This window comes from Triplophysa rosa, linkage group LG8 (assembly GCF_024868665.1).
Source record: "Triplophysa rosa linkage group LG8, Trosa_1v2, whole genome shotgun sequence".
NCBI lineage: Eukaryota > Metazoa > Chordata > Actinopteri > Cypriniformes > Nemacheilidae > Triplophysa > Triplophysa rosa.
In genome coordinates this window covers 25,620,924-25,636,758 of record NC_079897.1, presented here as the reverse complement: position 1 = coordinate 25,636,758, position 15,835 = coordinate 25,620,924, and the positions used below count along the sequence as shown (strand labels likewise).

General features: G+C 39.3%; 1 protein-coding gene across 2 annotated transcripts; it reads right to left on the bottom strand.

Annotated features, from left to right (window-relative positions):
* Positions 1-3,319: 3,319 nt before the first annotated feature.
* Positions 3,320-15,823, bottom strand: zgc:113232 (uncharacterized protein LOC541546 homolog). 2 transcript variants are annotated; one of them, XM_057340371.1, is made up of 25 exons: positions 15,164-15,823; positions 11,838-11,922; positions 11,638-11,703; positions 10,600-10,865; positions 10,450-10,503; positions 10,294-10,347; positions 10,121-10,174; positions 9,975-10,028; positions 9,405-9,458; positions 9,169-9,222; positions 8,372-8,425; positions 8,134-8,187; positions 7,978-8,022; positions 7,813-7,866; positions 7,678-7,731; positions 7,420-7,473; positions 6,234-6,305; positions 5,438-5,473; positions 5,298-5,342; positions 5,178-5,210; positions 4,836-4,982; positions 4,484-4,660; positions 4,325-4,415; positions 4,161-4,238; positions 3,320-4,020 (listed from the first exon to the last, which is right to left on the bottom strand). In XM_057340371.1, the coding sequence occupies exons 1-25, from the start codon at positions 15,182-15,184 to the stop codon at positions 3,818-3,820; spliced, it is 1,959 nt and encodes a 652-aa protein (XP_057196354.1). In that variant the 5' UTR covers positions 15,185-15,823; the 3' UTR covers positions 3,320-3,817. The 2 variants fall into 2 exon arrangements, with proteins under 2 accessions (XP_057196354.1, XP_057196355.1); XM_057340372.1 differs by lacking the exon at positions 15,164-15,823 and having other exon boundaries at positions 3,323-4,020; positions 11,581-11,703; positions 11,838-12,542.
* Between the last annotated feature and the right edge of the window lie 12 nt (positions 15,824-15,835).

The following is a 15,835-nucleotide window of genomic DNA, read 5'->3' as shown; positions in this document are numbered from 1 at the left end:
CAATAGATTGCAATGCCGCATTGACTGAATGGAGCGTGCGTTCTTTTATTACGTTACACACGATCTCCGCTGAAAACTACAACCGCACAAATGCTTTAGGCTCTTGATTTTTTTCACACGATTTGGAAATTCTTTGTCATTTCTCATCGTTAATAGCAATTCGAAATATATTTGAAAGTGAAATTAATATAGTGGGTTTGGCTGTGGGAAACTTCCTGTTGGCTGTGGGAATTCCCCATTACGTCACGGCGGAACACGTTTTAGCTATAAACTGAAACTGGAACCGTAGTCGTGTCTTCTTACTCTACTCTGATCATAGACCCCGCCTTCTTTTATTTTAGAACTCTGAACAACTAGTTCAAAACTATTTGAAATAACCCTGATAGCGGGGGCAGTCGTGTCCTAATGGTTAGAGAGTCGGACTCATGACCAGAAGGTTGCGGGTTCGATTCCCAGAGCCGGAGGGTAGCGACTGAGGTGCCCCTGAGCAAGGCACCTTACACCTACTTGCTCCCCGGGCGCTGCAGTGATAGCTGCCCACTGCTCCGGGTGTACGTGTGGTCACTACTTGCTGTGCGTGTGTTCACTACTCTCTGGATGGGTTAAATGCAGAGGTCACATTTCGGGTATGGGTCACCATATCTGACTAATAGGTCACTTTCACTTCACTTTCACTTTCACTTTCACTTCACTTCACTTCACTTCACTTCACTTTCACTTTCACTTTCACTTCACTCACTTTCACTTCACACATGCATCTGGCTTACCTCTAGACGTCTGCTTTCACATCTGCAAGACATCTGCAATACGTCTCGGAGACGTCATATAGACATCTATAAGATATCTGTAAGATGTTTATGATTTAGAATGTATGTAAAACTGCTCCTTCTAAGATGTTTAGCAGATGTTTTTACACAGCAGATTTTTTCCAGATCTTTAGCAGACGTATTATCGACGTCTCCGAGACGTATTGCAGTTGAGCGAACTATGTATTGCAGATGTAAATGCAGACGTCAAATAGACGTAAGCCAGATGGAGTGTGCTATCAGGGAAAGCTTGTTCCCCTATTTTTATTGACTAACATTTCATCATTTTTATGTTATTGTTAGACAAACAAAAACGCATTGCAAAAACACGGAATAGGCTACATTAAAGCAGGTGTCGCCTATAAATGTATATATTGACCATTTAGTAAAAAATATTGAGATGTCAATTACCCACCTTGTTTTAGTGACCGCCGATGTTAAAGTGACATCACAAGACTACATATGTACAGGAGATTTGCACCATGTGGAATCTGAGCATGCGGTGGCGAATCCGCACTGTGATCAGTATTGGTCTTACCAGGATAATGTGAGTATAAACTGAGCAATCGGTATAAAATGTGTAAATAAAATACTTTGCAGCTTAGCATTAAACCCCCTGATGTACTAGACTGATTGCCCTAATGTTTTCTTCAGTCCATTGGGACATTTTTGGATGCAACACCAGAGTGTCATAGTCCATGCGAAGAATTAACTGCAGGAAAAATAATTCTCACGGATTGTGTCAATATCACCCTGGCTGTTATATGCACCAAAGTGAGTGACTTTCTATGCATCAAAAATCATATCTTTGAAAAGTCACCATTACAAAAGACAAATTATTTGGCATGCGTGTCGCTTCACAGGTTCATCTCGAGACCAGTTGGACTGTTGAATCTCGTATACATTTTTCTGGTATGATTTTTTTCTCCTCAAACATTTACTGTGTCAAGAAACCATTTCATTCTTTCACACAGAGTCTTGTACTTTGTAGGTAAAACGGTCCATCGGTCACTACCTAACTCTGTGGAAAGAGCTCGCATTGGTAATACAGCTTAAATGCACTACAACCAATGTTATATATTAGTTGGTTTTAGTTTTTTGGTTTCAAATGAAACGATTTCTCGCTTTCCTTTTTTGTTTTTTAGGTGCCTACTCGTCTATTGGTGCTCTGATGTTAATTTCAAGTCTGCTGTGTGCTGGATGGTTACATCATACAAACAAAAACAAGCTTCCAGAGGCTGACGTAACTAATGCATGAGACTGTGACATATGACATATAGACTGTTGATCAAACAAAACAAACAAAAAGGAGAAATACTCTTTCTCGTCAGTAATAACATTAAACCATTTATCAGAGCATTACCTTGCCATCAGTGTAAATTGGCTAAAATGTCAATGTTGCGTTTTAATTTAGTTAATAAAAGCTTTTTAATTAAGCAAATTAAGCTTTCTTAGCTTGTGCCCTGGATAATCAAAGTCTAATTAAGCTATTTACTTGTGTGACCTTTGATCTCTAAATGCTGTTTACTGCCATGTTTTTTACCTGCTGCTATTATGATTAAGCTGCTTTTCCTTCATATAAAACTGTCATGATTTTTGTCATTTCTTGCATCTTATCTACCTCTGATGAGTGTTGTCGTTAGGAAAAACTTGTTAAAAGCGGTCACTGGGACAGTACCCTTTAGAAAAGTCTTATTATGTAGGCCTACCACTAAAGTACAGATACAGTGTATCTATTGGGTACCAAAATCTACCTCTAAGGTAACGACAATATTAATATACACCCTTTACTTGCAAAGTTTACTTTAGTTTGAAAGGATGCTGTCATGATCCTACCTCACCTTGCCATGCTTTTCTAGTCTTGTGGCAGTCCCACGTGTTTTGTGTGTGATCGCATGGTCATTGTTTGTTTAGGATGGCCATGCATTCTCCTGTCCCCCTTGTTTAGCTTCCCGCCAGTATTTCATGCCCTTGTGTTTGCCGTCCTGTGCTTTTTCGTTTGCGGGTTTTTCTAGTTGTCTTGCATTGTCTTTGCTCTATTGGATGCTTTATTTTGCATGATTGTTTGTTTTCCTCGTGTCTAGTCTTGTATAGTATAGTGTTTTGTTGTAGTTATCCTCTGTGACGTACCGCTGCCTGCGCTTGGGTTCTTCTCTCTCTTGGCCACCAATCCTGACAGATACTGCCCCAGTGACACCTAACGTGCATTTTTGATAATTTACATGCTGTATAAACCTTAATGCTTTTTACTTGAAAAACAACTTGTCATATTTAAAATAATTGTTTTACACAATTTTAATTTCTCTCTGTGACAGTTTGATGAATCCAGTATTTTAATAGTAGAGGGCTTGTTGAGTCTGGAGATAGTTTGGGTTAGAAAAGATTCACTGCAAAATAACACAGCATGTACCGATGTTTTTTAAATGTTTGTTTGTTTTAAGAACTATATTTTAATTTATTTTGAATAAATGTTTTACCACAAAGCTTAAGACTCTACTTGCTTGAATACTGATTTAAAAAACCCTTGTGGTTAAACAATGACCAATATACACTAACAAACGTTACCTTAAAAAATGTCATATTTCTAATCATAAGTTGTTGTGAGAAAAATCACCCTGATACCTAACCATGTTTGAAGGTGAGGCTATTTAACACACAAAAAACATGCACGGTCGTAATTTGAGGGAGGGTTAAAAATCTTTTCAGGACACAGTAGATGTACATTAAGATGCTTTACAAAATTATTTACATGTCTACTGTATTTATAATAATACACAACATCATTGACAATGAAATCAAAAGTGCTGGTATTATTCAATTATGCATTTGCCCGTGTCTCTGAGCATTTAAAAGAAACGCTGAATCCAACTAGTAAAAAAGGAACCGAGTTTTTCTTGATTTCAGTCTGTACAAGGTGATGTCTTCTAAACAACAGCAGGCCGGTTTTATGAATTGTGCTGGCGATGACCAGAGTGCCCCGTGTTTGGCACTGTAACAGATCCTCCCTGTTGTCAGATCTGGGTTAGGGGGCCCTTGACCAATCCCATCTCTTTGCGCAATACAGGCGCGTGAATGCTGCAGTCTCGTGCCTCGCACACTCCAGGTATCCCTGGACTACCAGCCATGCCAGACTGACCCACAGGCCCAGGAAACCCACGAGGTCCTCGTGGTCCCTCGGCTCCATCCTTTGGTTCTGCTGGATGGCCTGGCAAGCCTTTGGGGGAACCATAGTTAACAACATTATTTCTACACCAGCTATGTCAACCTTTAATATAATAACAGACCGTTGCCTCCTAATACCTTTTCAGTTCACAAATGAACTGTGATGTAGCGACCAAAGGAAAAACATCTTACCTCTGAGGCCTTGGTGACCATCATGTCCAGGAAGACCTTTACCAGGGTCCCCCCCTTGTCCTTTCCTTCCTTTAACACCTACAATAAAACACAAAGCTCATTTGCATGCATGTGATCTTATATAATACAAAGTTCCTGAAATGTTCCTTCTGAGAAAGTTCTACCTCTATCGCCTGGGGCTCCTTTTTGACCCTCTAAACCTTTGATGCCCGGAGGGCCTCTTTCTCCTTTAGCTCCTGCTTTGCCTGGTTTACCCTGAAGGATACAAAATGTAATTCAAAAAAAAGTTGGGTAAACGTTTTTGGAAACGTGACTCAACTCACAGGTTTGCCTGTATCGCCAGAGGGTCCTGTGACTCCAGGGGGCCCAATGAGGGTGCGATTGTTGATTGGACAGCCCTGTGCACATTTGGTCCGTATTGACGCAGCATACTGGGAGATCTGAGCAGTGACCACACCTTGACACAGTTGTAGTATCTGTTCATCCGTTAGCCCTGGACCCTGCAAGTGTACAAATATGTTTTTCGAATGAAATCCAATCTGCATTCAGGCCAAAGCCATTGAAAAGTATTGGGGAAAGTATACATTTACATTGTTGCCAACTTTTTGTTCACAGTGTGTTCTGTCCATATTTCAAAATCAACTCTTAGCTAATAATAATTATGTTCATACGCACAGGTTCACCTGGCTGTCCTTTGGGGCCACTTTGTCCTTTTATCCCCTGGGCTCCCATTGGGCCTCCGTCTCCTCTGAGACCTGGAAGTCCTGGAGGCCCAATAGGACCAACTGGACCATCTGTGCCAAAACGGCCCTTCACCCCAAGCTACGTCACATAACAAAACATTACTTCAAGTGATGAACAAAAAGTCACTCAAGGTCATTCTACAGGCACAGGCATGTTTATTTTTTACAGGGGATGTGCTCATTTTATTGTCCTTTGTCATAAACCACGTGGTAGATTTCACAATTCACAGTCGGCAAGACACACTGGCAAAATATGTAAATAAGCAAGACGAACCTGCCCTTTATCACCACGAGAACCAGCCTCTCCCTGAGTAGTAAAGGGAAATTTTGTGGTTAAACGAACTCGTGATTGTAATAGAAAGCGGAAGTGCGGTGGCTATTATGGCAGTTTTACCTTTTCTCCTTTAGCACCCTTTACGCCTTTTCTTCCTGTTCCCCCCTGTGGAAGTCAAAATCTTTTGTCTTAAATCTAATTATGACATCATCGGTTTTTCTGGAGCAAAACTACTACTATTGTTTACTTCCGTTATTTACCTTCTCACCATCTGGTCCTGTTTCCCCTTTGGCACCCTGTCGAATAGAGCATTTCATAAATACTTTGGGAACTTTTTAAGCTAAACATCTCTGTTCTACCATAAAAGTCTTGATCTTATCACAAAATCAAATTTGAAAAGGAACACATAAGTGCTTTCACACTTGAAATCATTAACCCCGGGTTATTCTTAACCCCAGGTAAACAGAATCCTGGGTTATCTGTTTCACGTTTCACACTGCTTATAATTGACCAGGGCTTAAAAGATAACCCTGGGTATTCATAACCTGATGTTTCACACTGTACATCACTAAACCCTGGGTTACCATTCTTATTTGCCTATTTGCGGTGTCAACAGTCATGATTGGATAAATACTGCAGCGTCAAACTGACTGAATAAAAATAGTGCGTGGTCCCTTTAAATAACCGAATACCTCGTTGTTCCAGCCTCCTACGACGTTACTTACTCAAATAAATAAAAAACTCATAGGATTGTTTACACAGCGCAGAGTTTCTGTGCCTGTGCACAGCTTGTGAAATGAGGTAAGCTCTGTTCAGTTTTTGATTGGGTGTTCGTTGCTAAGCGTCTGGTCCCCCGCTTCGTTTCACACTGCACACGTTTGGCACCGCAATGTGCGGTTAACCCTGCAAAAGCGGTGATAATGACCCCGGGTAAATTGCGGGGGTTAAGAATGAAGATAACCCGGGGTTAAGCGCAGTGTGAAAAGGCCTTTAGTGAAACCAGACAATGAATCATTACGGTGGTAAATCATTCAGAAAGTGAAATATAGGTCATACTGTCGGTCCTGGCAGACCCTTGGGTCCATGTTTCCCCAGAACTCCTGCATCACCGGTGTCTCCCTGTGAACCCTGTGACAAGACGTAATTACAAATTTAGACAGAACTGATGTCATTATTACAAAAGATTTATGCAATGTGTTATCGCAAAAGAGTTCATGAAATGTAAAGAGTCAAGGAACACTTAAAGGGATAGTTCACCCACTCTTGTCATTTTAAACATACATTTACATTTACATTTAGTCATTTAGCAGACGATTTTATCCAAAGCGACTTACGGATGAGGGAAACTGGTCTCATATAGACTATCACAGTATACAGAGCTGGTTTTTTGTTGTTGAAAGAGTAGAAAAGAGATAGAAGTCAAAACTGATCAGTCATGTGTTGACGGAAGAGGTGTGTTTTCAGACGGATCTTAAAGATGGCTACAGTCAAACATGTATGACTTACTTTCTTCTGAAGAAAATGAAAGAAGATATTTTGAAAAATGTTGGTAACCGAACAATGACGGTACCCATTGACTTTCATGGTTTTGTGTACGTACAATATAACTGAATGGGTCCTGCCCTTGTTCGATTACCAACATTCTTCAAAATATCTTCTTTTGTGTTCTGCAGAAGAAAGAAAGTCACACAGGTTTGAAATGACAAGAGGGTGAGTAAATGACGACAGAATGAACCATCCCTTTTAGTTTTACTAGCTGTGAAGGAAACTTTGTTACTCTCTGACATAAATGAGTAACCTTTTAGCACATTGCTTAGACTGCACTACACAATGCTATACAGTAGTTTCATTTCAAAATGAGAAGGGGAACTTGTAATATAAGACAGACAACATGCCCTTTGTGGGGAAGTTTCGGGATTTCATTTCAGTGTGTGCAAAAACATAACCTTCCAGTTTCACTTTCGGTCATGTGGTAAATCCCCGTCATAGGGACATTCCCCCACGTAAGTCAGGCAGACATTTTTCAGGTTTATCATTTACATAGCATGCTGTTGTTGTTGTTAGTGGAATTTACCGTAAATTCCACTAACAACAACAACAACAGCATGCTGAGTTTTGATCATGTGGATATCACATCTTAGTCAACAGATCAACATTTGACAGCATGGCTCCGGTTTCCGTGATAAACATGTGATTGGAGTCGTCTAGATTAGTGCAATAAAGACGTCTATACATTACATACCACAGAGCCAACTCTTCCAGGAAGTCCCCTAACACCACCATCACCTTTCAAACCCTAATAAGAAAAGGCATGAGAGACGAAAATGATAACATTTAACAAATGATTGTCCCGACCAGTATGAATATACACATAGATATCCTATACATTTTTGTTTCTAAGTTTGTGTGATGCCCTGGGATCGAACCCATGACCTCGACGTTGTTAGCGCCACGCTCTAACCACTGAGCTACAGGAAAGCTTACATATATAGTATATTACCTTAGGTCCAAAAGGCCCAGGCACACCAACTACTCCAGGAACACCCAAAGGACCCTGCCAAATATTTTGTTGTTATTTTCCTTTTTTATTTTTGAAACTTTTGGGATTTTTCTGAATTTAACAATTGCTGCTCACATCCTCTCCAGGCTCCCCGTCACTTCCTGGCAAGCCACCTGTACCTGCAGCACCCTGAAAAAGGTGGTAAGATGGAGTGAAATTCGCTTACTGTGATACTAAATGTCACATCGTAAATTAAGTTTAGTTGCTGGCCATCATGAAATATAATCTGTGAGCTCAAACCTTAGGTCCGGGCAGACCTCTGTCTCCAGGAACACCTGGATAGCCCTAAAACACAAAAGATTGTGTTACACAGAGATAACTAAAGGGATTTTTGATGACGGTGCGAGAGAGAAGAGATAAGCAGATGTGAGTGATAAGAAGAGATAAGCTTTTTACCAAGTAACCCTGCTCTCCGTGGTCCCCTGAGAACCCAGGTGCTCCTGTCTGACCCTGATGATGCAAAGAGAAAATGATAGTTTAGTCTGCAGCAGTAATAATAGTATGACTAAATGACAATTAAAGTACTGATTTATAGGGTACTACATACACTTACAGTATACCCATCTTGAAAGTGAGATGAAAATGACATGAATGTAATAATGACTCATTGAGTGCCTGTATGTAAAATGCCAACCTTCTGTCCGTGTCGGCCCTCAGGACCCTGTTTTCCTGTTTTTCCTAAAGAACCCTGTTAAGAGGAGACTTGTTAGTAGTTTATAAATGAAGAAAATACAGACAAATCACGAGAAAGGATCACTTCTACTCTACTACATTGATTGTTGATGAATAAGAGAATTAACAACGTAGGTGACATTTATATAAATATGTATTACTTCTGAAACCTTGTATTTCCATATTTTGTGATTTTTTGGTCATAAGTCATCTTTATTAGTCACCCTTTTCACTGGGTTTTGCAAATATCTACAGTATATATATACCTATAAAAGTACTAAAAAGTGCTTGTCGACACAGTATTTAATCATTTAAAAAGTACAGTGTTTTTTTCCATTTTCTGAAAAATAGCAAATTTGGACATCAGAGGTTTCGGAAAGACAACGACAATATTAAAAGTATACAAAGTACATTGTAGAGGTTGTAACTGTATATATAGCCACAGAAACGATATATTTTGGTTTTCTGAATTTAAGTAAAACATTTTTGTTTCATTCTCCCAAATTCCAAACAAAAATATAATCCAAAACAGAGAAATGCTGTTTAAAACACTTTTAGACAAAGTATACAATAACATCGCAGGACGCAGACACCCCTACACACATAGGAAATGAAACTCCAAAATTACCCTCCGTGGGTGGCACGTTTCAGAGAATAATAATTGACATTCAAATATGCAGAAGTTTCTTTCATCCAAGACCCCTTTTTAAGTTCATACGCCACATCCCTTCATATTAACTGAAGAGCGGAGTGACATACCTTGACACCTTTAGCTCCTGGTTTTCCTGATTTTCCTTTTGGGCCAACTGAACCCTGTCAAACAGATAAAAATGTCCTTTGAACTATCGTGACCAAACACTGTCAGAAATTAATCATACGAAAACGAACAAGTAGAATAGACTGCAGCTCTTCGAAGGCTTCGAGCCCTTACTGATGGAGGTGAATGCTGAGAGGACAGATTTCTGGGGTTATTTTGGGATGATGTATTTACTCACAGTCTTTCCTGGGTGCCCCACTCCTCCACGTGGACCTTCCATTCCAAAACCACCCTGCAAAGCAAGCACAAAATCAACTGCGGTCACAATTTACGCATACAAGTCAGAATATTTGAGATAAAATAGAACATTAAAAACAACCAACAAGCATGCACTGACTTAAAGGGACACTTTGCTCAAAACACATAGGAATGACGGTTACATTACTATATATGGGCAGGAGTCAGAAAGCTCCCGGACCTCTTATGGAATATCTTAAAGGAACAGTTCATCCAAAAATTGTACGCATTGACGTGACCATAGTGATTTTTATTCCTACTATGGAAAGTCACTGGGGACCATTTTTCAGGTGAACTATTCCTTCAATTTGTGTTCCTACATGGAGATCCTAGGATAATCGTACGATGAGTAATTTATGACAGAATTTTCATTTTATCTTGGAGTGTCCCTTTAATTTAAAGCAAGATCTATAATCCTAAATTGTAATTGTAAAATCAAAATAAAAGAAATCGAACCCAATACAACAGAATATTGGTTGTTCAACAACCAGGATCAACTCATCGCATTTACCTTAAATCCAGGAAGGCCAGTTTCACCTGGGTCACCGGGTATTCCAGGAAGGCCCTATGAAGAATTAAACTAGCTATTAGAGGAACTTCCCAGACAAGGCGTTAAACATAAAGTCATGTGAAAGTTTTCCAAAATGTTTTGCTCACAATTGCACCAAAGAAACCAGATTCACCATCCTCTCCATCAGGCCCAGCGTCACCCTAAAGGGAAAGCAAATAACAGCTGAGTGTATTGTTTATTCATTGACTGACAGATGTCAGTCTGAAAGCTTCCTTAAGAGCATACGGAAGTGTTATGCCATCAAAGCAGAGCAGCTTACTACTGGACCAGTGTCCCCTCCTCTTCCTCTCACTCCTTTGGTACCTTTGTAACCCTAATAAAACGATACAGGTCACTTCCGTTAGCAATCCTGTGAACTTGTGCGTCACTTTTCCACACATTGCACTATTAATGTGTCAAACTGATGTGCTCTTACCTCTCTTCCTTGAGCCCCAGGGAACCCCTGCTTGCCTTGGAGACCCCTGGAACCCTTATAGCCAAACATAAAAATATAACCACATGCCACAACACAGTATTTTAAAATGAAAACAGTATTTTAAATAAAATGCGCATGGAGATGATCAACCTTGGGCCCTGCAAAGCCGGCAAATCCAGGCTCTCCTGGTTGACAGTCGCATTCGGTGGGTCCTTCCTGCCCCAGCTCAGCATCACCTCCATATGGAACCTCAGTCATCAAGGTTTTATCCTCTTTGGCGTAATCAAACGACTCCACGTTGGTGGCATAGGGGTAAGTCTCTTCTGTGATCATGGTGACATCTGGTGCACGGGGATCGAAGCCAGACGCTGAATGCTCATCTTCATCACTGCGTCTGGATTCTTGTGGATAGTCGACTGAGAAAGCACACGCAAACACGTTTTTTATTTTGCCAGATGGAAAATTATATTATTGTATTCGTGTGAAAAGATCAATGCAAAAGCCATTGTCGTTGCTGTAGTAATTATTCTGTCTGGGCACAAAGATGTTGTATATTTATTGAGTATGAATTAAATACAATAAATACTATGATGATTTACTTTTCGATTTAAGATTACTATTATTATTAGATTTTGGGGTGTTGCATGGTGCTAAGATTACTGGTCTAAAAATGGTTTAATATTATGCAAAATGATCCAGACATACGTCCCAGTTTTGTAAGATTTAACTGTGTTTTTAATGTTTATTAAATTATACATTTTATTGCAGCAGCATGAGAGGAAAAATGACCGTTTTGGTAACACTTCAGTATAGGGGGCAGTTCTCACCATTGTTATTAACATGCACACTGGCTGCTTATTAGTATTAAATACTTATTAAATACGTATAAAGCACATATTCTGCATGACCATACTCTACATCCCTAATCCTACACAATACCTTAACCTAACAACTACCTTACTAACTATTAATAAGCAACAAATTAAGAGTTTATTGGGGGAAAAGTCACAGTTAATGTCACAGAATTGTGACATTAGTCACAGAATTGCCAAAAGTCACAGACAAAAGTCACAGAATTGCCCCCTATACTGAAGTGTTACCAAAACGTTAATAGCGAGAGTTGCCCCCTACACCGAAGTGTGACCAAAGTTTTGTTTATTGTAATAGGGACAGGAACAGCTCAGGTACCACGGTGGAGGTAGCCGGAATGTTCATCATATCGATCCACTAATGATCCTTCGAACATATGTTCACCTGTGATGCACAAGAGAGAGAGAGAAAAAAGAAATCATATACATTATCATTCATGTATATTGTATATGTTATGTATATTTCAATATGTTGATATATTCAAGTAGTTTGGGGCAGGGGGTGTGGCTGCATCTCACCTGAGAGGAAGCCAGCATAATCTTGCTGTGCCTGTGCATGAAGAGCGGACAGCAGGAGCACGGTGCTGAGAGACACAGCCCATACCTGAACGCAAACAAAATCACCGTCGCATAATAAAACAGCTCATAAGACAACATAGAGGAAACTCTGAATCCGTCAACTATTGGAAGGCATTGATAACTTTATTCAAGGTTTTTTACCGCTTTAATGTAACACCTGTAAGTAGCTATTTTATGCAAATGTTCATTTCAGTGGAACACACTGAACACCAGAAGAGAAGGGATCTCCCCTTTCAGATGTGGTTTCACAGAAACTTGATTAGATGCGTCACAATTACTGCATTTCAATTTGATGTTATTGTAATCCAGTTTACTCTTTCAGTGCGTTGAGAGAACTTTTAACCATTTTTACTTCATAACGCAAACAATCCACTGCGCGTTAAAGTCCTGAATTGTTGCTGACGCTAGAGCACACAAACTAGTTCAGACGTTACGCCATTCTTATTTAAAGCTCAGGCCAGGGTGTAATTTTCCATGGGTCTTTCCATGCGTCACATGTAGTGTCTTAACCAAATTCTGCCAACACAAGCATATCTGTTAAATTAGACCTTTGTTATTTTCATAAATGTCAGTTCCTGTTTCATCCTTCCTCATGAGATGTGCTTAGATGTCAATAATGAGGTCACGGAACATGTTCTAACAGATATAAACCCAAACCTTCAAAGACCTTTCAAAAGAAATCAAGGCCAGTTTATCAGATTGGCTTAAAAGTCCTAATGAACTAATTGCGTATTAATTAAAGAAGTGTTTTGTGTAAAATAAACTATTACAGAGTTTGGATTTTATAACATGTGTTTTGTTATAAATTAATTTATATTCAGATTGACGTTAACAACGCTGGTTCAGTGCTGGTCCAGAAGAACTGCCCGTTTCAGTTCTTAACACTACACAAATGTTTGAACAAAATACAACCAATATTAATAACCAAAAGAATCTGTTAAACTATTTTTTAAAGATTTATTATTTGTGTAAGATGTACATACAGTATATACGTAAAAACACGAATAATAAATAAATAAATATCGAAATCGGAAGTGCTTCTGGACCAGTGTTCCCCGTTGAAAAAACCAGAATATGCTGGTTTGGTATGTTTTGATGCTGGTCATGTGCTGGCCCTTAGCTGCTGGTCATGTGCTGGCCCTTAGCTGGTTTAAAATGGTCAAACCAGCATCAAAACATACCTAACCCAGCAGATGCTGGTTTTTTCATAGGGTTTACATTTGGCAAAGTGGTCTAGGCCTCATGGTCTAGGTCATCAAATTGACATACAGTATAACAAGGCTATATAACACTGAGCAACAACCAGTGACAGTTTGGAATCATTTTGGGGCTGTTTTGGTTTGATAATGTTTACTGTTTTAGCCTATGTATAAAAGTCCATCTCTAGTGGTTGAAACGTACAAGTGTGTGAACAGAAACTGCGAAATCCCACCAAATCACCACACAAACACCAGAGATGTGCACATACGCTCTTGAAACAGACGTGTTAAAATTTTTCCTTTTTACTAAGTGGTGTCCTTATGGTGGGTTCGAAAATACCACAGGCAGGTTGATGAAGGACTTATTTTATCCACTTTCAACGCACAACTCCCCCTGTCGGTAAACAGGCAGTACTTCATCAACGTCTCGCATAGTTTATCACACACCGCACACATCATGCAGCCTTTGCAACAAATGGCAACTGCTAAGATAGCAACTCAAATGAAAATACATAACTCGTTTAAAATCTTTTAGAGGGTTTTTAGAATCAGTCTAGATCAGGGGTTTTAAACCTTACGATGCCAGACCCCTACATAAGATCAATCTTTCGTGAGGAACCCCCTTCCTAAAAACACAACTTAATTTATTGGCTACATTTAGAATAATGTTGGATGTATAAACCTGAAGAGAAAAATGTACCATTTAATATTTGTACTGTAGCAACTTTTACATTAAATCTTGTTTCGTGATAGATTTACAAAGAATACTGCATACAAACCCAAGTGAATGTGATAAAGAGAACTGTACTGAAACTCACTATAAAGAAATACACATAAACAAATCTGAAAGATTATCTTAAAAAGGTATACATAAACACTTAAATATGAATGCAATGAAATAAATATTGAAATGAAACAATGTTCATCTCTGAAATTTTCAGGACCCTTTTTTAGAGGCCCCCCGGGTATCGCCTGACCCCGGTTTAAAAACCTCTGGTTCAGATCATTCATTCGTCAGTCATTTGACCATTGAGGCAGGTGTCCTATGTGGTCATACTTCAACATATGTACTGTAAATATTTAAGTCGTTGACATGTCCAAGAAAACCAATGTCTATCTAACCCACTCACATACAGTTTCATTGATTAGGGATCATTTTTTCTAACTAAAACTATAAAACTATCAATACATTTTACCCCTGATATTTATAACTCCAGTTTCTCAAAAGCAACAAATATCCAATAAAACAATATGAAGAGGTTGACCTTTGATCCCTCATCAACCCACACCAGGCCCTCCGGGATAGTAAGGTGCTGTATGGAATATATAGTTTCTCCAGCTCTGGTTACTTTCTCAAACTTCAACTTTAAAAACGGATTACAAAACAACACGAGAGCCTGATGAAAATCAACTGAACGCATCTGCACAGATTACATGGGCCTTAAAGGACATTTAAACAAAATGATTGATCGTTAACTACTCTTGCAAATAAACACAATAAAATACGTTTTAATGGTGTATGAGAACAATTTGAGCTGGTTTTTGTACCTTTACTATGCACTTAGCATTGACAGGTTTATTAAAATAATAATCTGAGGGGAGGTTTCCCGTACAGGGATTAGTTTAAAATAGGACTAGGCCTTGGTTAAATTAGGATATTTAAATTGTTTTTAAAAACATATGTTACAAAAAAACATTACTGGTGGGCATCTTAAAACAAAACAATCACACTGATATATTTTAAGATATGTCCGTTCAAGTTGTTTTCGATTAAGACACCTCAAACATTTAAATTAGTCTGGGACTAGACTTAAACCCTGTCCGGGAAACCGCCCCTGAGTGTTTAAGTGGAAAAAACTCCATTGGTAGCAAACACAATTTCATTATTTTTAAAATCATGTTTGTCTTCTTTCATACAACTGTCCTAGAAACCAAAGTCCGAAACAATATTGTGCGCTGCAAAGCAAATATATGCGTTCGACAGAATGATTTATTTTCTAATTTGAGCACGTAAACCAGGTCTAATTGCACACAATTCCCCCAATCGTGCCTTATCCCGTATCTTACCTTCACCCTGGAGGTTCCCATGGCCAGCAGCTTCCTAGACAAGTCTCCGACCAGCGAGTATAATCCACTGACACAGAGATTTTACCCCTCACACCAGCTCAATCTGGGCAGGCAGCAGTTTCTCTCTCGAGGGGCTGTGGTGCTCCTCAGAGCATTCTTTCTACCTGCATGCGATGCTCGCGCCCCTGTGCTGAGACTTCACTGGACTCGTGGTCCCTCACCAGAATCTCCCAGGCTCCCACCTCTCCTCAGCTGGGTGAGAAATACCTGAGCCTTCCCCAAACAAACACAAATCTCCACTATAGAGGTGAAGATGGTAACAGGAATAATGACACTGTGAAAATAATATTCGTTTGTTTTGAAAAAAAAAAAAAAATTTATGCATGTGACTTTTGCTTTAATTTATAGTGACAGATGCATCCACTAAGACAAGAAAAAAATGAGGCTATGGACACATGATCTTTAGTGACCTTTTGGCCTACTTGGAAAAATGTTTAAGGGATGGCACTTGAGTAACAGATTTCTCAAAACCATGATGGGTGGGTCTTGTTTGTCTTCTTTCAGCAACAAAGCGTTGGGCTGACATGATCACATTAATAGCCAACGACTAAAAATAAATCAGGTTATCACGCAATATAACCTGAAAATGATGTGCACCAACATAATTTAGGC